At 34.1% G+C, this 21,506-nt stretch overlaps 1 protein-coding gene across 1 annotated transcript in view; it reads left to right on the forward strand.

The window, feature by feature from the left end:
• LOC118643957 (probable ATP-dependent RNA helicase DDX60) overlaps window positions 1-21,506 on the forward strand; it is a 114,573-nt gene that overhangs the window by 70,872 nt on the left and 22,195 nt on the right. The window contains exons 21-31 of the mRNA XM_036282270.1: window positions 625-734; window positions 832-936; window positions 1,518-1,643; window positions 5,389-5,516; window positions 9,083-9,227; window positions 11,070-11,222; window positions 15,245-15,349; window positions 15,993-16,193; window positions 16,913-17,017; window positions 17,165-17,309; window positions 20,478-20,599. Of these exons, the coding sequence (XP_036138163.1) occupies window positions 625-734; window positions 832-936; window positions 1,518-1,643; window positions 5,389-5,516; window positions 9,083-9,227; window positions 11,070-11,222; window positions 15,245-15,349; window positions 15,993-16,193; window positions 16,913-17,017; window positions 17,165-17,309; window positions 20,478-20,599 (1,445 nt within the window). The remainder of the gene's footprint in view (window positions 1-624; window positions 735-831; window positions 937-1,517; window positions 1,644-5,388; window positions 5,517-9,082; window positions 9,228-11,069; window positions 11,223-15,244; window positions 15,350-15,992; window positions 16,194-16,912; window positions 17,018-17,164; window positions 17,310-20,477; window positions 20,600-21,506) is intronic.

Genomic DNA, 21,506 nt, shown 5'->3' on the forward strand with positions numbered 1-21,506 from the left:
ATGTGGACATAGAGATTAAACAAGATGAATAGTAAATAAAATAAAATAAATAGCATGTTAAGTAATGGTAGTGCTAAGAATATAACCAAGTGTAATATTAATACAGATATTTAGACTATCAGCTTCTTCGATTAAAGAAAATGAAAAGTAAAAAAAAAAAGAATAAGACATCTATTCTTTCTTTGACTCGGTAATATTATTTTTAAAGATAGAGAGATAAGATAATAATAGTAATACTAATAGCGATACCCAATGTTCCTAATTAATTGTGTATCTATATCTCTGTTTATTTATCCCATGTCCCATTACACAAACGTATGCTTTACAAAATTACATAGAGAAATAAATTAGAAAATAATAATTAAATACCAGGAACTGAAAAACAATGATATAATATAATTGAAGATTAAGACTAGGAAGAAAATAAAGCACAGATACCCCATATAGATACATTGAATACTCTTTCAAAGTTCTTCCCAATGCACAGCAATGTTTCTAATGTTTTATTGGCGGTGGGCTCATGCATAGCTCTTCCTAGGCCTGCTTATTATTGCAAAATCATAATTGGGTCATTGTTTTGAAAGCAAACAGATCTTAATGATCATTTCAATCCTATCTTTACAGTCTGGTACAAAGAGCGATACAATGATATAGAAAAGTATGTGTGTTCCCTAAAGGATAATGACTTTATCATTGAACACTATCACCCATGTGCTGCACTCACAGTCAACCATGTGAGTATAAACCACTTTGAAAAATGAGTATGTATCCAGATTGTTAACAATATATATGGGATATGAAATTAATAATTTTGTATTTTATGGTTTTTAGATAGAGAAATATGGAATTCCTATAGACCTTGGGTTTTCTCCACGGGAAAGCATACTGCTTTATGATGCAATGGTACACGTTTGGCCAGAATGGACAAGGATGCAGGTGTGAATATATACATTCTATGGCTGATATCTCTAGTTCTTTGGCTATGGCAGTCCATCAATAATGAACACATTCATAAATGGTATTTATTTTTGTTTAGATAAATGAAGCACATTACATTGTTAAGAATTTAAACTCCAGAGCCACGATGCTCCAGAATTGTGCAAAATAGTTAAATTTTCTCTATTTTCTCAACCAAAAAATATCTACTTTGTTGTTGTATTATGAAGGTTAACAGAATTGTTATTTGTAAAATGCTTAGAACAGTGCCCTGCCAGGGTAATATATATATAAGTATACACACACGCACATTTTGAAAATAAACATTTTGGAAATTTTTATTTCTTTTAGCTCTAAAGCTAACTGCAATGTTAAAAACATTTATGTGTTATGTTCTAATGAAAACAGAATAATATGCAACCATTACATAGAGAACAGAATTGTCAGCCTATCCACAGTTAATTCTGTAACTGAATATGGATAACTGCTTGAGAGATTTCCTTCATAATGGTGTATATGGAAAACTTTAGAGAGGATGATGACTTCATTTTTCTTGGTATTTGTGGTTCTTTTTTATCAAGGAGTTAGAACCTGAAGAATTCAGCTGCTTCAAAAATAAAATAGTAATTATGAAGGCAGATGCCAAGAAATACGAAGAGGAACTGAAAAAGGAAATAATTCGTTGGATTCAGCTGGACCCAAGCAAGGTTACTAAAACAATTTAGGATTTCTTTAAATTTAAGATTGATGTGAAATGGATCTGATGTGTCCATTTAGGTTCAGGGGGAAATCACCCATAAAGCTCTCAAGGATGTGTAGATGAATACCCCATTGCCGTGATTTGCTATTCTAGCTTGAATTTAGCTAGCTAGATGTGGAGAAATGCAAAGAATCATTACCTGAGCTCCAGCTTGGACAACCCACACATGCTGGTACCATATCTTTTCTGAATCTCATGTTGGGCTAATGCTTTTCATTGAAAACAGGACTTTTTTCCCTATTTTTTTATGTGGTAATATGTAACTAATGCAATCTTCTATTGGAATAATGATTTTAGATATGCATTGTATGTTCTCAATGTACCCTACACATCACTTTTCAATTTTATTCTCATCTGTTTGGTTAATTTTTTCAGCTTTTAAAAAATTTGTTTACTATTCAATGGTGTATACTTTACCCATCTATTATATACTTTTTACTTCAAAAATATGTCCTTTTAATTCATTTATTAATATTTGATTCATTTTCTAATTAGTTCTGTCTTTTAAAAATGATCTAATTAATAAATGTTAATTATATATACAAAAAAAAAAGAAAACAGGACTTTTTCAATTTCTGATACCATTGGGTCGTTACCCTGATTTTCTTCTCTAATATTTCTCCAATGAAAACCTTTTGTCTATTTACTTAGTTGAATAAGTGAAAGCCCAATCTCTTTCTGTTGCCAACTAGTTGGGTAGGCAAAAGAAACTAGAAGTAACTAGAAGTATTATTTAACTTACCTTATTACAAATTCTGTTATTTGACTTAACTTTTTTTGTGATGATAAAATCCTGATGATATTTTACTTCCTGAAAATGGGTACTACAGTATCTCAATGATACAAGCAATGGCACATGTCCATCATTACCCAGGGCTGATTCCACCAGACAGTTAGAAGGCAAGGAAGATAGTCAAACTCATTGATGTATCCTGACGTGTGATATCAAACAATTTTGACTTCTTGGGGCCCAAAGTTGTGGTTAAGATCACTTCTTAATCAATGTGATTCAGGTAATGAAAGCAGAATTTCAAACCATCGCTATTTTCTGCATTCTCTTTCCACATGGGAAAGAACCTATGTGTGTTTTTTTAATTTAAATGGCTCACTGACTTGGGCAGACTATGTCATCTGCAAATCTGAAAACCACTCAAAGTCAAGAATTGCTACTATATTAAATAGAAGTATTGACACTAGCTGCTTATTTTAAAAAAATGCAGCTTATTCTGATTTGATTGGCTTTGTGTGGGGCTGGGGCACTAGAATTTTGAAATAATATTCTATGAACTTTTAAAGTGCAGACATGGTTGAGAATCTTTGATCTATGATTGCTATTATCTGGCTTTTAACACACTGGGATATATAGATACCAGCCTAGCTCAAACTTAATTTTACTTAGTCCTCTTGACTTACCATATTTTAGGAGGTAGCAAATCTCTAAGCTCTAATTAGTTCCATCCAATATACTCTCCAGTAGGCACAAGTGATACATTTCTTTCCCTTTGAACTTATGACATGCCTCGTGGCAATAAGCTGTGTCATTCATAACATGAAAATTCTCTTCTCACCTATTATGTCTAATACCTTTTGTTGACATTTTACATTCTTTTCACCTAAATTTTTCGTTTTAAACATTTATTTCCCTGATTTTTTTTAATTTTAGATATTTTGTTTAAAATATTTTTTGTAGACAGGTAGGAGGTTATACATATATAAAATATCAGTTAAATGAGTAAATTAATAAAATTATTTCTCAATTTTATTTTTTACCAGGCATCCTTTGGCACAGTTAAACTAAACTCTGCTTTTTGTCAATATTTATGTGGACAGCTTTTTCTCTTGCTATATCATTTTATTCCATATTCATTATTTTTAATTCAAAGCTGGTTATAAATATTACCTTATCACAATTGTTTTATTAGATAAACCTGTCGTTGTTTTGCCTTTTTAGTTATATCATTTCTTTGTGGTTTGATATGGCTTTGATACAATTTTATACTGATGGGGACATCAACCCATTTTCCCATTATGAATTGAGAGACTTCTCAGCAGATATTTAACAAGACATAGCTGACATACTTGAGTCTTAGAGTCATTAACAATCTTTTTTTTTCTGTGTTGGTATCTATAATGTTTTCTTGTTTCTCTAAAGTTCACGAAAGGCCGTTTCTTTAGAAAGTCTAGCTTTACTATATTCAGGAAGAACATTTATTGTAGGTCTCATGGTTTAAAATTTCTTTTTTTTTTCTTTTTTCTTTTCCTTTGTATTTTTTCCTACTCTTCTAGTTGATTATTTTTTAAAATTCATATTTCTTCCTCTTTTAGACTCTTGGCACTGAGTCTATTTATTTATATTTTTCAGAACTTCTTATTCTGGGGTTATTGTTCTACTTCCAAGTCCTTATCAGCTAAATCCAACATCTTTGTAATCTCTTGTGTTTATCTGGGGTAATTTTTTTTCTCTTGAGAAGGGATCATATTTCCCTTGTTCTTTATATATTGTTATTTGGGGGAATTGTCTTCTTTTTGTTATTTCTGGACCATAAATCTTATATTGTGGAGGTTCTGTAGTCTATTTAGTCCTCTGAAGAGTGGTGTGTATTTTTTTTTTTTAATTTTATTTTAGAAGGCAATTATAACTTAAACTCATCTACTTTTTCTCAAAATATTGGGCAACCATATCATAAAGGAAGCAACCCTCCTCATTTAAATTTTCTTTAATATGCTGCTTCCTTTACTGAAGCTAGAGCTATTGATTGAGCTTGGAGTGGGGGGTCCTCTCGCAGGCCAGGGCAGGATGAATTGTCAGGTTCTTGTGGAGTGGATTAACCTCCACCTTGTGATAGCTGCAGAAGGATCTGCCTGGTGTTCCTTAGGGTGAGTTTGCTGATGGAGTGGGAGAAATGAGATAATGGAGCAGAGATTGTTCATATATTTTTTCTTCAAAAATTTTTATGGTTTATTTATTCATGACATATACACTGAGTAATTCAACATAAACAAAAATATAAGGAAACATGGTACATATAGTTTGGAAAACTAGAAGAGTTTCCTTGTGCTTTATTTCTCCTTGAGCTTATATTAAACGGCGCACTGATGTAATCCCAACATTTAAGATGATCCGGTTAGTACTGATTTGTTGTGTCTCTCACAGCTGGGTTCCTAAACATTTGAGGAGTTAGCTGAATACTTTGACATAATTGTATTTGTTCCCATTTCTTAGCTTTTCCAGGACAAGCATGGTATACACCTGTTGTTTTTGCCTCCTCAACCCTTCACCCTCAATATTAACTTGGTGATGAATCTGAACAACTGTATAACATCTGATCTGTATATTTTGAGCAATTTTGACTCCATTATGTTTAAGTCCTACTTACCATACCCTGTGTTCACTCTATAAATAACCAACATCAGTTTGTAACAATCTCTACCTCCATGCACACACACCATGCCATGATAGTACATAGACAACGATTACAATATTGTAGAAATATATCATTCAAGTTTTCTCAGATTTTAATTCTATTTAAAAATATGCATGACTTAGATATAATTTCTAATTTACTCCATAAAAATAGGCTAAGCCTCACCAATTTGATTTCCAGTCACATATGCTAGCTGATTAAATCATCTTTTCGTCACAATAACAAATACTTTATGATGTATCTTTTACTTATGATAATTTTATTCAGGTGAATCAGTTACTGAAGTACCTTACGCCTCAGACTTTTGACAGTGCAGAAACGGAAAAAAAAAGAATGTTTCCCAATTTTGTGGAAAAACTTAAAGAAATGAATAGGCTGCCTGCAATATTTTTTTCGTAAGTAACATTTACTTAAGGTTATACTTAATAAACTATGAATTTGAATACTTTTTAAGACAATGATTGAAGAAGAATATATATAACCTCCAATTCATATTAGTAGGCTTTTGAAAAAAAAGTTTTTTAATTCTTACCCAAGAATATGTTTTTATTGATTCTAGAGAGAGTGGAAGGGAGGGAGAGAGAGAGTGAGTGAGAGAAAGAAGTGTCTATGTGAGAGAAAATCATCAATCAGTTGCCTTCTGTATGCACCCTGACCTGGGATCAAACTGCAACCTAGGTATGTGCCCTGACTGGGAATCAAACCCACAACCTTTTTTGAGTGCATGGGACAACACTCCAACCAACTGAGGTACCCTGCCAGGGTAAAATTTGAGAAATTTTTTTGTTTTAATCCTCACCTGAGGATATTTTTCTATTTATCTTCAGATAAAGTAGAAGAGAGGGAGAGAAAGGGAGAGAGAGAGAAACATCGATGTGAGAGGGACACATCAACTGGCTGCCTCCTCCACGACCCCGACCAGAGCCCGGGATGAACCGCAACCGAGATACGCGACCTTAGCTAGAATCGAACCCGTGTCTCATTGATCCATGGGCTGAAGCTCTAACCACTGAGCCAAACCAGCCAGGGCCAAATTTTGAGAAATTTTATGTTGAAGTCATATTTCTAATACCAAGTTGGTTATAGGATAAGAGGAAGGAACACCTCTCATTAAATTATACTTCAAAATCTAATTGTATAGTTTAGTACTGTAGAATTTCTGTCCCACCAGTTATTAGAAAAATTCTATATACCATCAAAGATAAGGAAAAAAAAACAATAAAACAGAGTGCCCATTTGCCAAAAGAGAGCATGTACACTAACACACACATATAACATACATATGTGTATACATATGACCTTGCTGTATTTGTTTTGTAGGTTGTTTGCAAAACTGGTTACATGTAAACTAAAAAGGGAAGCCCTTCGGCCTGCTAGTTACCTTTTTTCTCTTTTTCCCTTCAGAGCATTAGAAGAAAAGTAAGCTGGGTCTTAGTATCAACATCAAATAATTAGCAATCATGTTTTCATTATACTTAAAATAATGATTTTTCCTTTGGGAAATATTTAATCAATCTAGATGGATGAAATGAGCTCACATTCAGTTTATTTTTCTTTGCTCCTTGGTGCTAAGCCCAGGACTCAGGGATGCAGCAGCAATCTGCCATGACTGCCCTTGAGGAATTGATGTCGCTGGAAGAGTCGCTGTATATGACCTTGAAACAGATTCAGTAGTTTAGCCAGTCAATATATAAACAGCTACTTAACATTTCAGTATTCAAGGCATTCTCTAGGTGTTAATAGTGAGTATGAGGAGATATTTGTCACCTCTGGGGACATAGGAGAATAAAACAGTAAATGATTAATTGTAAAGTGTACTCTGTCCCTCAACAGTGTAACATAATGTATATTTTAAATAAATGTGTGATAAAGACATTAAGTGCTTCAGAATTTAGTGGGTGAAGAAAACAATGGCTAGGGTAGTTAAAGACACTTTTACAAAGCGTTGGGACTCAAAGTGTAGATATTCTAGACAAGGAGGAGAAGGGAGGAGACCTAGACCTAATTTATTCCGTCCCATTTGAAACAAAATGAGATCCCCAAAGCAAACAAACAAATTAAAGGTAGATTATGAATAAAGGTTACGAGATTATATATACAATCTATCTCTTTCAGATTTGAAATATATCTATAAGCTATGTATAAGATATATGAGGTATATTTAAGATTGATAAGAACATGCAAGTATTAAAAATTCTCATGTATTTTTTATTTAGATTTAACATTCACTCAGTGGAAAGGTCAGCTTCACAACTTTTTACGAATTTAATAAGCAAACAATATTCTTGTTATGATACAAATTCTGAAAGAGAGAAGAAAATTTTGCACAAGAAACTACGGAAAGCAAGAAAATCTCAAAAGAGAAACATTGCTGCGTGAGTCTTTTTACTTGAATTGTGGAATTTTAAATGTTTAATAAAACGTATGAATGTTCAGCTGTTTCTATAATTCAAACTTGTTTTTATAACATGATGATGTGACTTTTTTCTCTTTTTATGACACATAAAGTTCATTTATTTATACTTCACATTGTGGGAGGCATCCAAAAGAGGCTTTTATGAGCATTTTAATAATTATACAATAGTCTACATTAGTTTTCTTCATTGTACTAACTTCTTTCCTTTTTTCTTAGAGATGCAAATTATAGATTTGTTTTTTTTAGAAATTGCAAGTTTGCAAAGTTGCTAAAAATAAATTGTGCAATTGTTTATATTCACTTCTCAAAGGTAGCCATTAAAATATCAAACAGCTAACTAGTTAGAACAAGTTCATTAACACATTTGTCTTTGAATATAATACAGGAAATATGCTGTTCATATTTTTATGCCTTTATTGTCTTAACATAAATTATACAAATATGTGAAGAAGTGCCTCTATTTTTGTTTCATTCTAATGTGCAAATTAACCCAGAAAACATGATATATAAATTTTATTACATAACTTTGTTTGATAATACTTACACAATTCTCACCCTTACTCAGCATTCTTTTTTAGTATTTGTCCTTACCTACTCTTGAGAGAAATAATAACCATAACGCAGTAAATTGGTCTTTTCTGACTGTTTCAGCTATAATTCTGAGATAGGGTGTCCTATAGAATAGGTTTGATCTTAAAAGAGTGAAATTGCAACTGGAATGGCTAATACAGGCCCATTCTAATGGCCCGGCAGGCTGGTCACCCTTCCTCTGCTTGTCATTTCACCCAATGACTTACTGAGAAGTACTCTAATCATCTCTCAAGGCTAAGTTTGGCATGTACAGAAAATAAATTACAATATATGTTAAAAAGAGGAGTCTGGCAGATACATTTTTTTTATTCTTCAACTAGAATGAATTTGCATTTATATGTAGTTATCAGGAAAATTTTAAAAAATTTCCTCTAAATTTAATGTAAAAATATTGTTCTACTGGATATTGAAAATAAATTAAAATTTCCTTGGCATGGGATATGGGAGAGGTGCAGAAGGTTTTTCTGTTTCATATTAGATGCATATTAATGCACATATTTATTTTTTAAATACTTTTTCTGTATTGATTTTTAGAAAGAGAGGAAGGGAGGGGGAGAGAGAGATAGAAACATCAATGAGAGAGAACATCGATCGACCGCCTCCTGCATGCCCCCCACTGGGGATTTGGCTCACAACCTGGACATGTGCCCTGACCGGGAATCGAACCGGTGACCTCTTGGTTCATGGGTCAATGCTCAACCAGTGAACCACACCAGCCAGGCTTAATGCAGATATTTAAAGTATACTTAAATGGTAGCTGATAAAGAGACAATTGAGGAAATGAAGACCTGATGAATATTCTCTAATAGAGGCATTCAGTTTGGGGTTTGAATTACCTGAAATTCTTTTCATCTGGCATTTATATACATAACCTCAAACTTAAAATAAATAAATAAATAAAAGAACATGCTATAATCAATATATTTACTCATTTTCTTAACTTTTTATATTCAGTTTTTTAAATTCAGATTCAGGTGCTAGAATCCAAAGAATCGTTGTATTGGGAGCTGAAATAAAGGAAATTAAAAAAAACCTTAAGAAGTTTTATGAAGCTTCTCCAGACTGTACTTATGCTGACCGTACAGTTGTGGATAATCAGGTAAAAGAAAAGAAACAAGGATACATTCAGGTGTGTGCATTGGCTTGCCAGGGCTGCTGTAACAAAGAACCACAAAATGAGTGGCTTAAAAGTTAGAAATTTATTTTCTGCCAGTTCAGGAGAGTAGAAGTCTGAGCCCAAGGTGTTGTCAGAGTTGGTTCCGTCCGAGGCCATGAGGGAGGCTCTGTTCCAGATCCCTTTCCTTGGCTTGCAGATGGCCGTCTTCTTTCTGTATCTTTTTATTATTTTCCCTTTCATGTGTCTGTGTCCAAATTCTCTCTTCCTGTGAGGACACTAGTCATGTTGAATGAGGGCCCATCCTAATAACCTCATTTTAATTGAATTTGTAAAGACCCTATTTTCAAATATAGTGACATCTTGAGGTACTGGGGGTTAAGACTTGGATAAGAGCTTTTGGAGACACACAATTTAGCACATAAAAAGTATACAGTGTCTATACTTTGATATAGAATGTATAAAACACAACATACTTAATGTATATTAAACTTGAAGCAATAGATGGGAGACTACAGTTGGAGGCTGGAGAACTTAAGATAATTTGTATGAGTTTATACAGTTATTAAAAGCAGCTTGAAGATTTGTGCCAAAGTATAACTCCAGTATCTATGCAACTGTCTTTATTAATTGAAGTTTATAACTATTCCTTTATGTAGACAGATACATAAAAATTAAACGTAAAATCTTTTTTCTAAGCTATAGGCTTAAGTAACAACTTGCTAAAAGAACCAACCTCAAAATCATATTTGTCTGTCTTCTGAAAATTTTTCCTTGTCTGTTTTTTACCTACCTTGTATCAAGTTCTTCAAACTGGAAACTGTGGAGTTATGATTGTCTTATACTTCTCCCTAATGCCACCACTCATTCAGAAAATTAACTCTGGGACATGAATAGACACCCTATACAATGGTTAGTCATAAAATGCTTGCTGGTTGACCAAATTGTTCATGTCATAGACAGAGAAATGTGGTTATTACTTGCTTATGCTTTTTTCGTTCCTTAAATTATGGGAGAGGGGGAAAAAGAGAGGCAGGATGAAAAAGAGAACAGGGGAGAAAAAGAGAAAAAAGAAGAGAGAGATACAGTGACAGTAACTGACAGAGATAAACAAAGATATGTACAGAAATAAACACAGGGAGTTTCAGAGAGAGAGAGAGAAAGGAGAAAAAGGAGAGACAGAGAGGGATACGGAGAGAAAAAACACACACTGGTCAGATATGACTAGAAGTGATAATAAGAAAGAAATCCAGTAAGTTAGATTTGCATTAACAGCAAAAATAAAAATAAAACAAAATTGGGTTGGTAGCAAGTCAGACTAAGTTGAGAATTTAAGCAGGGATGGGTTTGGGTACTAACCTCAGGGCACGCTGGTCCCTCACCCACCTCTTATGCTTTCCCTTCAGTGTTTCTTCATGGCCCCAGGGTGGGCTGGACCCCTTAGTTCAGTCCATTAGAGCTGTAACCAGGGATTAAACACTGGGGACCAAAGCTAGGCCTCAGCTACTCAGTGGATACGGGAAAGAAAATGGGGTGCATGTTCCTGGTGAAGAAATGGGTGAAGAAAGGATCACCACATATATAATTGGGTTGCATTTGCTTGTATCAAACAGATATCAAGCTTTGAATGTCGAGTACTATGAAACCATTCTACTAAAATACCATATAATGGGCATTTTGTAGTTTAAATAGTCTTTGGCTATTTTTAGAAGTGTGTCCAACTCTGCAATGATTCTTAAGTAATCTTTTTACATGTGACATCATCGATACGTTGAAGGATAAATGCTTTAATTTGATACTTTAGATTCTTTGTTTGGGGTATTTCAGACTTTAACAAAGATCTTACTCAGACTGAGAGGAACAAGACAAAGTTACAAACTGAAAAGTCTGTTAAAGCGGGGCATTGGATATCATCACGGTGCCATGGAACACAGACAAAGACAAGTTGTAGAGATGCTTTTCAGAATGAAGCACGTCAAGGTTGGTGAACTTTGAGGATAACTTTCCTAAAAGCAGTGCCTTCATTCCTGTGGCCGGAGCAAGAGGGGGAAATGTTCCCTGACAGTTTATAGCAGAATTACTCTATCTGTCTCCCCATAATCCTTCCACTGGAGGGGTGTGCTGCTAACATTGTAGCATGTTATATTCTGTTCTTTTAAATACATTTTACATAGTTAATAAATAATGTATATGCAGTTAGGGATCCTGTATACTTTGCCTAAGAGTATATTAATTAGCATTACATAATAAACATTTTTCAGTGCCTCATAATATACATATATAATTCATTTACATATTCGGCTAATGTTGACATTTTCTGTTCATAAACATATGTCATCATTTCTGAATGTTGATGGGATCTGCTGATTCTGAAAAGTGAAATAACTATTTCAAAGAGCAAACGTAATTTTCAGCCTAGAGAAATACGTTGCTACCTTTCTTTCCAGATTGACTATATTTGTTTACTTTACCTTGTCAAATTTTGAGCATTATGGATAAAAAAAGGAGTTGTGAATAGTGTAGAAAGTATCTTATATACCACACACCCAGTTATTAACATCTTGCATTAGTATGGTACATGTGTTATAATTAGCTAATATTGATACATTTTTATTAAGTAAAGTTGATTCTTTGTTCAGACTCCCTCAGGTATTCCTCAGCTGTTTTTTTTCTGTTCCACAGTCCCACCCAGGATGCAGCCTTTTATTTGTCAGGCCGCTTTAGGCTCTCCTGGTGGTAACAGTTCTCAGATTTGCCTTGTTTTTGAAGATCTTGATGGTTGGGAGGATAATTGATCAGCTATTTTGTAGACTGTTCTCAGTTGGAATGTCTCTGATGTTTTTCTCATGATCACACGGGATCTATATGTTTCTTGAAGGAGGACCACAGAGGGAATGTGCCATTCTCATCATATTGTCTCGGGGCTAGAGACGATGGGCATGACAGCACTGTGGATGGCAATCTTCAGCACCTGGCTGAGATCCTACTTGTCAGACTTTTCTACTGCAAAGTTCCCTTTTCATTTCACGTTCCATGCTGCCCTCCTTGAAAGGAAGCCACTATGCAGATCCCACACACTTAAAGAGTAGGTCATTCAGTTCTGCTTTACCTCCTTATAGTTGGAGTTATCGACATAAATTACTTAGAATTCTTCTAACAAGAGCTGTGTCTCTTCTTTCTCGTTCATTTATGTATCCAACATTTATTTATAATCAATATGTTATGCTTTGGATTATCATTCAATGCTCCTTGACTTATTTTCTTGTTCGGATTGTTCCTCTTCTGGCAGTTGGGTGCCCGTTCACCTGCTTCCCGTAACCCTTGGGCACGCTTCCGTTATTGTGCATTGTTTGTTTTGGAGCACGTCCTTACTTTCTGGCAAAGTAGGATGCTCATTCATCTGGTATATTTCTTGCCCCAGTCTTAGAAAAAGTCATGTCTCCAAAGAGCCCTGATTTCTTTCAGACAAGCCTGAGAAATTGTTACAACTAAGAAGAGTCAAAGGCAACATGCCTGTCAAATGTAATGGGATATCCTGGGTATCAGAAAAAGGACAGCAGGGAAAAATTAAGGGAATCTGGGAAAAGTGTGAACTTTAGTTAATAATAATGTATCAATATTTTTCATTAATTGTTACAAATATACTGGACCAATTTAAGATGTTCACAATAGGGGAAACTGGGTGTAGAGTATAGGAACTTAGTGTTATCTTTGCAATTTTCAGTAAATCTGAAAGGGTTCTAAAAATAAAGTTTATTTAGCAACTTGTTCTATATATGCATTAAAATATGTGTTCTGTAAGTGCTGATTACAGTGAGGCTTCTTAATTTAAATCTGTATTACTGGTAAATTTTGTATCTTCTGTCAATTATTAAAAGTAAATTGTTGAGAAAAGGAAGTGTTAAAATTGCTCACTCTTTTAAAAAAAAAAATTTTTTTTTTATTGATTTTTTAGAGAGAGAGGATGTGAGAGGGAGAGAGAGATAGAAACATCAATGAGAGAGAACATCGATTGGCCACCTCCTGCACTACCCTCCCTGGGGATTGGGCCCATAACCTGGGCATGTGACCTGACTGGGAATTGAACTGGCGGCCTCTGGGTTCATGGGTCAATGCTCAACCACTGAGCTACACCGGCTGGATGGACCAAAATTGCTCACTCTTAATGTAACTTTTTCTGTTTCTCTTTGTAGTTCTGCTAGTCTTAATTTAGATATTTTAATATATGCAATACTGTGTAAGGAAGCAGCATTGAGGATGAAGTACATTAAAATCACTTGAGAAAATAGATTACTGTAACAGAGTGACATCTGACTTGTCAAAAGTAAAATGGAAGCCAGAAATAAGTGAAATTTTACCTTCAAAACTTAAAGAAAGTAACTTCCAACTTAGCTTTTTATACACAGCAAAATTAGTTTTCCAGAATGAGGGCAAAGTAGAGAATTTTAGACCAATAAAAACTGAGAGTATTTGCCATTTTGCCTCATTGCTTGAAAAAAAAATTCTGAATTAGGCAAAATGGAACTAATTTCAGGAAACTGAAAGGTGATTAAAAATATATCAAAGAATAATCCTAGAAAAATGCAAATATGGTTAAATGAAAACTTTTGTTATTGAATTAAAGTAAAACTTTGGAATAAAAAAAGGAAAATATGTTAGAATAGTGTATATTTCAGAATCAGAGGTTGAGATAATGTCTAAAGGGAAGATAAAATTATGATTAATTTTGGACTTTTGTAATATATGTACAGTTATGTAAATTTGTCAGTACCTACTGAAAGAACAAACTTTGAGTGTTCCACATGCAAACTACAGAGGAAAAATAAATGGCATAGAAAACATCTGAACGACTCAAAAAGTAACCGAGAAAGCAGACAAAAGGATTTAAAACATTGACTAACAGTATAAAATCGTAGCCAGATTCTCAAGTATAACAATTATATTAAGTAAACTGATGCATATGAACTTAGTAACTGTAATTAAGAGGAACATTTAAAACATTTTTAAAAAATATGTTTTTATTGATTTTTTGAGAGAGAGAGGAAGGGAGAGAGAAACATCGATGTGAGAGAGACATATCAATTGATTGCCTTCTGCACGGCCACAGCAGGGGCTGGGGATCGAATCTGCAACCTAGGTATGTGCCCTGACTGGGAATCGAACCCACAACCTACTGATTCACAGGACAATACTGTAGTTGAGCCACCTGGCCAAGACTAGAGTGTTTTGTTTTTTAATTTGTCTTTATTGTTGAAAGTATTATAGATGTCCCTCCTTTTTTCCCCATTGACCCCCTCCTCCCTGCTCCACCCTACCTTCACCACACTGTGTCCATTGGTTCTGCATATATTGTTTACATCAGTTCTTTGGCTCTCTCTCCCTTCCCACCCACCCCCTTTCCCTCTGAGGTTTGTCAGTCTGCTTCCTACTTTCGTGTCTCTGGATCTATTTTATTTGTCAGCTTATTTTATTTACTTATTTATTTATATTTATTTATCAATTTTTATCTTTATTGTTGAGAGTATTATAGATGTCTCCCCTTCCCACCTTTTTTTTCACCTGCTTATTTTAAAATAGAGTGGTTTTTTAATGCTTGATGTGATCTGGTTTCTTCAATTTCTCTGAGTTTATCCCTTACTATTTTCTTAGAAATGTCTTCATATAAAAGCAATATTCCTTTTACAACCTTAGTGCTTTTATTTATGCAAAAAATTAAAAGCTTACTGAATGGCTGTGATTCACAATCTAAAAATGCTAGATAATTATAATATTAAGGCAAACACTACCGTGAATGTAAATCTCCATGAGACAGCTATTTATCTATTTATTCCAAAAGAAAATGTAGAGTTTGTTTTTTTTGGTGATGTTGGCTTCCTGTTGTAGTTTTACTCAACTAGAATAATTTCAGGAGGTCTAATCTAGTCAATATTTAAAGACTATGCATACATTTATACATTTTGTGTTAAATTTATCTTATTTTATTTTTTACCCTTCACACTTAGGTGATGACAGCTACCTCCTCCCTTGCTTTGGGAATTAATATGCCATGTAAATCTGTTGTTTTTATGGAAGATTCTGTTTTTTTGGATGCCTTGCACTTTCGACAGGTATGTAGACAACCTGCCTGTGTTACATTTGCATACATAGGGTTTGGAAACATCTATTTAGTAAAGATAAAACCAAGATAAATCATGTATATTTTAAAACATTTGGATAGTAACACAACATTTTAAAATGGGTTCTGGATATATGACATTGTATGACTATGATTACATTTAAAGACATTTTGAGCACTTACTGCCTGACTAAATAGATTAGCTTACTGAGAATATTCCTGCTTTGGTCAATCTTTTTGAACATAAGCAAAAATAGCATGAATAAGAGACAACCACATCCTCTGAGAACCCAAAGGTGCCAAGCATCTACAATTATAATTTGAATATCTGCAGTGTTCTCAGTTCAGACTAGTTTCTGGAAATACACTGGTAAATAAGACAGAAATTGCCCCTGCTTTAAAAGTCATGATCTTAAAACATAGGCATTACTAAAAAACCAAATATACTTTGATAATATATTTGGAAAATAAAATAATATTTTAAACTTGGCTAAAATGAATATACCAGGTAACAAAAAACTCTCAAGATATTTGAAAACTTAATGTTTCACGTGGTACAGTAGATAAAGTAGACACGAGCCATTTATAGAGACAAGATTTGAAATGATTTAAGTGTTATGTGACCATCTCTTTAGATGTCTGGCCGTGCAGGAAGACGTGGAGAAGATCTTATAGGAAACGTGTTCTTCTATGGTATTCCATTACATAAGATAGAAAGGCTCTTAAAGTCAAATGTGCCCAAACTGAAGGGTCAATTTCCTCTAGGCATATCGTTGGTTCTCAGACTTATGCTTTTAGTTGCCAAAGCAGATGACAAAGAGGATGCCAAAGCAAAGGTACACTGTATCCTATTATTTAAATTACTTACATAAATATAATTATTTAAGCTCAATTGTATAATAAATTACATAAGCTGAAGGGAATAAAGTAATGATGTGCTATAATAAACTCCTGTAACATTCGAGTCTGCTTTATAAGTACTCTTATTCGACACAAAAGCATGCCTTTAATTTTCATGCTTGCCAACATTTGGAAAATTAAGACTATGATTGTCCTATTATAATTACCCCCGGGCTCTGTGTATATTAGAAAATAAGCATTTTATTCTACAATTATATTTGGTTTAAAACATTTAAAAAAATTTCAAAGAAATAACTAATGGCTGAAAAATGTAAAAGATACAGAAACATTCTTAATTCTTGATTTTACATTTTATATCTTATTTTACTTCTCACCAATCGTGTATGAAGGTGTAATTATTTGTCTTTCCCTCAAGTTTTTCTTTCCATTCTCTATTACACACACATATATTATAAAACATTGTGGAATGTCTAATTATAATGAATATTATAATTACAATTATATAATAAAGCCATATTCAATGTCCAATTAAAAATATAAAAAATATATCATGCATTATATATAGTACATAGTAGATATAGCACCCTGTTCTATAATAGAAATGTTTAGTTTTTCTTTTGGACGTTACATTTGGAAGACATGCTGTAAAATTTGCATAATATCTAACTTGATATTTTGATATATGTATGTATAGGCATTATCAGTTCTCCAACATTCATTGATGTCCTTCAATCAACCAAATGTCAAGTGCATGCTAAAGTTTTACTTTATATATTCTTTGCAATTCTTGGTCAGAGAGGTAAGATTTAAACCTATTTCCCCTAGCTTAAGGTGTTAGTACACATGATTAACTCTATTGTACTAAAATGTACTTTATTAACAACTTATTTGTGTGATATTTCTGAGATCTAGAGACTAAGGTCAACATGTGTAAATTAATTTCTAGGAATACCTGAATCAACAATGCGTTCCCATCGGATACTCTGGCCTGGTGTCACATTTGCACTACCATGAGCCTGCAAACTTTGTTTTAGTAAGCTTGCTGAAGAAAGGGTTGTTTCATAAGTTGTGTATTCCAACCAAGATAAATGGTAAGCAAACACTATTTTTCCAAATATTTACTCATTAAATTATCTGCACAGACGCCCACACAGACCACATGTGTGTTTACATGTTTCCATATATTCCCCAGAGTGCATCCACTTTGGATAGTGTGACCTTCTAACTGTGTTTTCTCTAAATGTATTTCAAACAGTTTTCTTATTTCATATCACTATATATGTTTATAAATATATTATTACTATATGCATGGTATATTTGTAAAGTACTATAAATATTTTCATGGTCATTTAATGTACTTTAAATTTCAAAAAATGTTTAGAATAAGAAATATAATTATATTTATTCGTATTATATTATAAATATTATTAATAAGTATTATTATTCTAGAATCATAAGACATTTATTTAATTTATCTTTATTGTTAAAAGTATTACAGCCTGGCCATTGTGGCTCAGTGGTTGAGCATCGACCCATGCACCAAGAGGTTGCCAGTTCGATTCCCAGTCAGGGCACATGCCCAGGTTGTGGGCCTGATCCCCAGTGGGGGGCATGCAGGAGGCAGCCAATCAGTGTTCTTTCTCACTGATGTTTCTATCTGTCTCTCCCTCTCTCTTATCCTCTCACAAAAAAATTAATAAAGAAAAAAAAATAGAAAAAAAGGATAACAGATGCCTCTTCGTTTTCCCCCCATGGACACTCTCCTTATCCCTCCACCTTCACCAAACTAGCATTTTATGTATGTGTATATATATGTATGTATATACATATATATACATATATACACACACACATTATATATATGAAATAAATTGTAGTAATATATGTAAAATCACTCATTTATCATTTTTATATCTGTTTATTGATATGAAAACCAGGCTTCTTTGTGATATCGTCACATTTAGGTCCTAATCATTGGCTGTATCAGAGTAAAATATAAAGGTAACAGTTCAAAGTCACATATAAACCATAGGAATATATTGGCATCCTACTGTTGTCCACTGTAATGATCTTTCTCCCTCCCTCCCTCCCTCCCTCCCTCCCTCCCTCCCTCCTTCCTTCCTTCTTTCCTTCCTTCCTTCCTTCCTTCCTTCCTTCCTTCCTTCCTTCCTTCCTTCCTTCCTTCCTTCCTTCCTTCCTTCCTTCCTCACCCAAGGATATTTTTCCATTTATCTTTAGACAGAGTAGGAGGGAGGGAGGGAGAGAGAGAGAGACAGAGAGAGAGAGAAACATTGATGTGAAACATCGACTGGTTGCCTCAAGCATGACCCTGACCAAGGCTGGGGAAGAATCACAACTGAGGTACGTGCCCTTGGCTGGAATCGAACCTGCGACTCATTGGTCTGCAGGTCAATGCTCTAACTGCTGAGCCAAACCAGGCAGGGCATGATTTTCACTTTTTAAAATTATAAATTATTTTTTCTCTTTTCCATAACTTTAACAGAATGAAACTTAATTTGCTATAGAGAGAAATAAAGTGATATGATATAAATTTAGATGAACTTCAATATATAAGTACTATCCCACTGCTCATTTTATTTTTAGTAAGTTACCAACTTTTGTTAAAATGACATTAAAAATAATGGACATATTATATAATAAACCTTAGAACTCCGAATATATGAAACCATAAAGCCCTTAATCCATTATTAATCTGTATTTTTTAAAAGGATCACAGAAAATAAACATCACTAAATTTTACTTATTTTATAAATATTATGAGTAATGTATCACAACATTAAAGGAATAAAAAAAAACACCCTGAAAAACATTTGCCAGGATACTATCCGTATAAACATATCTATCTGAGAGGTTTTTTGTTTGTTTGCTTAAACTTTGAGAGCTTCCCTCAGGCTCTGCCTTTCTCCCGAAGTCTAGTCAGCTGTGGCTGGATTCCAAGTTCTCAAAGGGGCTATCAGTGTGAGCATGGCACCCGGTTCGATTCGGTGGCCCATTAAATCTCGGAGATCAAGCACAGGTTTTCCCTTGATATTTAGTCCCTGAAATACTGCAGGAATTTGAGTACATGGAAAGGTAGGAAACAAATAGTCCAGGGAGAGAAATATCAGGAACATGTTGAATGGGGGTAATTGTGAGCTTCTTTGGAACGTGATGTGTGCCAAAGACAGAGTGGTGCAGGTTAACGCTCCGCAGACAAGGAATTTGGACAAGGCCTTCATTCCCTAGTAGGTTCTGAAGAGAGAAGCACTTGACCTGGGCCCAAGGCTAAGGCGACTGGATTCCATTCTTATGTAGACCTCTTGGCTGAAGCAACTAAATAATCCCATTTTTATCATCAATGGACCCGCCTCAATATTTTTTCAATAACAGGTTAATTACCCCTAGAAGTAAAGGAATTTTGCCTAAGATTATAGTTGCCCCACGTGTTGGGAGGCATTTGCATTTGCAGGTACCCTGAGCCCGGTGAATAATGCTCATTTCGACTTCTGTAATCGCTGTCACACCCACTATTGTACCTGTCCTCGGAGGGAGGCGGGGAAGAAGGATGGGGCTTCTGTCTTTAAAATCGAGGAGCAAGGAGAATCGGGGCTGCTGATCTGAGGGGAGAGACTAAGCCCTCCGCAGTCTGCCGGTGAGAATAAAGCGCTCCTTTACAATTTGGCTGTGCGTCTCTGGTTGTCTTGCTGACACATTATAACACACGTGGTGGAACTAAGCAGCAAAGGGAAGGTTTATAGCCCTGATGGCACCCAGGGCAGTTCCCGAAGTAAAGGCCAATGGCTGTTCTTTTCTCCCCTTATTTGCTATTCCTACAGCTAAGAGTGGATCCAAGGATACCAAGAGTCTGTGTTAGTAGAAGGTCAATAAGTCTGCATTATTATGAAGTAATAAGAATCTCAGAGGGAAGAGTGGTGGGGATGGGAAGAGAGTAACCAAAGAATTTATATGCATATATACATGAAAGGCCCGTGTGTGTGTGTGTGTGGGGGGAGCTTGTCAATGGGGGAAGAAAGGATGACATCTGTAATACTTGCAACAATAAAGATAAACTAAAAAACATAAACATTTGTTGAACAAATGAAAAAAAAATTACCAAAGATATGGAAAGTGACTCTTTCAACTTGGTGTGTTACCTTGAAATTTTAAGTTTAGGTATTAAGAACTGGCTCAGTATATTTCTAAAATGATGAATTTTGCTCTCTAAAGTTTTGAAAAATTAAACTCCTTATTTTAAACAGGCCAAAAGAGCTTTTCTAAAGAAGTGATGGAAACCTTAGTGGTGGTGTTAGCTCATCTTTTTGGAAGACAGTATCTTTCTCCCTGTGTGAAAAACTTTAAAAAGAAATTTTCTCACTCAGTGGTAAGAAAAACTGTATATACCATAACCTTATAATATTATGTAAATTTTTTCCATTATAACATGCAATACATTTCTATTTTCCCAATAACAAAGTTTTGCTGTCATTTACTAGGGTTACATGTTAATCATGCCTCAGTCAGTTCTTGGTATACACAGTGACTTCTCAGATGAGGAAAAGATTGAGGTCTTGTATAAAAATAGAAAACTGTATTCCTGTTAGAGATTTTTAGCAAGTGAGTAACATAGGATTTTTTATTACTTTGAAGATGATCTCATTCATTATATCTAATAGTGAAATGATGGCCACAGTAACATTGAATTTGAAACAAGAAGACATGAATGCTGAGTTTAACAGCCATTGGAAATTATTGTTCTGGGAATTCTACTCATTGCCAAATGACAAGAAATTAAAAATATGATGTAATTATTAAGCATAGAGAACATTAAGTATGGTAGAGTAATTTAAAGCCAAAGTGATTCCTGGACTCCCACCGAGCTCTGCTACTTAGTACATAAATAGCCTTAAGCAAATTTCTTTATCTGGGACTGTTGCTTATTTGTAAATTGGGAATCATAATAGTACCTACGTCAAAGAATTGCTATGAAGATTAAATTAATTAATATATGCGAAGTGCTTAGAAGAGTGCTTAGCACTTAGAAAGCACTCAACAAGTGTTAGCTCTTATTTTAACAATTGTTTTCACTTAGAGAAGAAATGACTGTCGACTACTGAAAAAGCCAAAAAGATCATTAGAAGAATAATTACAATTAATGACAGTTTAGTAAGTCTTCAAATGCAAAAGAGATGTGATAAAATATATAGCTTTAATATGTACTCAAATGACAAAAAAAAAAAGAGAGAAAATGTAAAATACTTCTATCAAAAGTAAAAAATGGATATGAACAA

Source organism: Molossus molossus, unplaced genomic scaffold (assembly GCF_014108415.1).
Source record: "Molossus molossus isolate mMolMol1 unplaced genomic scaffold, mMolMol1.p scaffold_m16_p_4, whole genome shotgun sequence".
Taxonomy (NCBI): domain Eukaryota; kingdom Metazoa; phylum Chordata; class Mammalia; order Chiroptera; family Molossidae; genus Molossus; species Molossus molossus.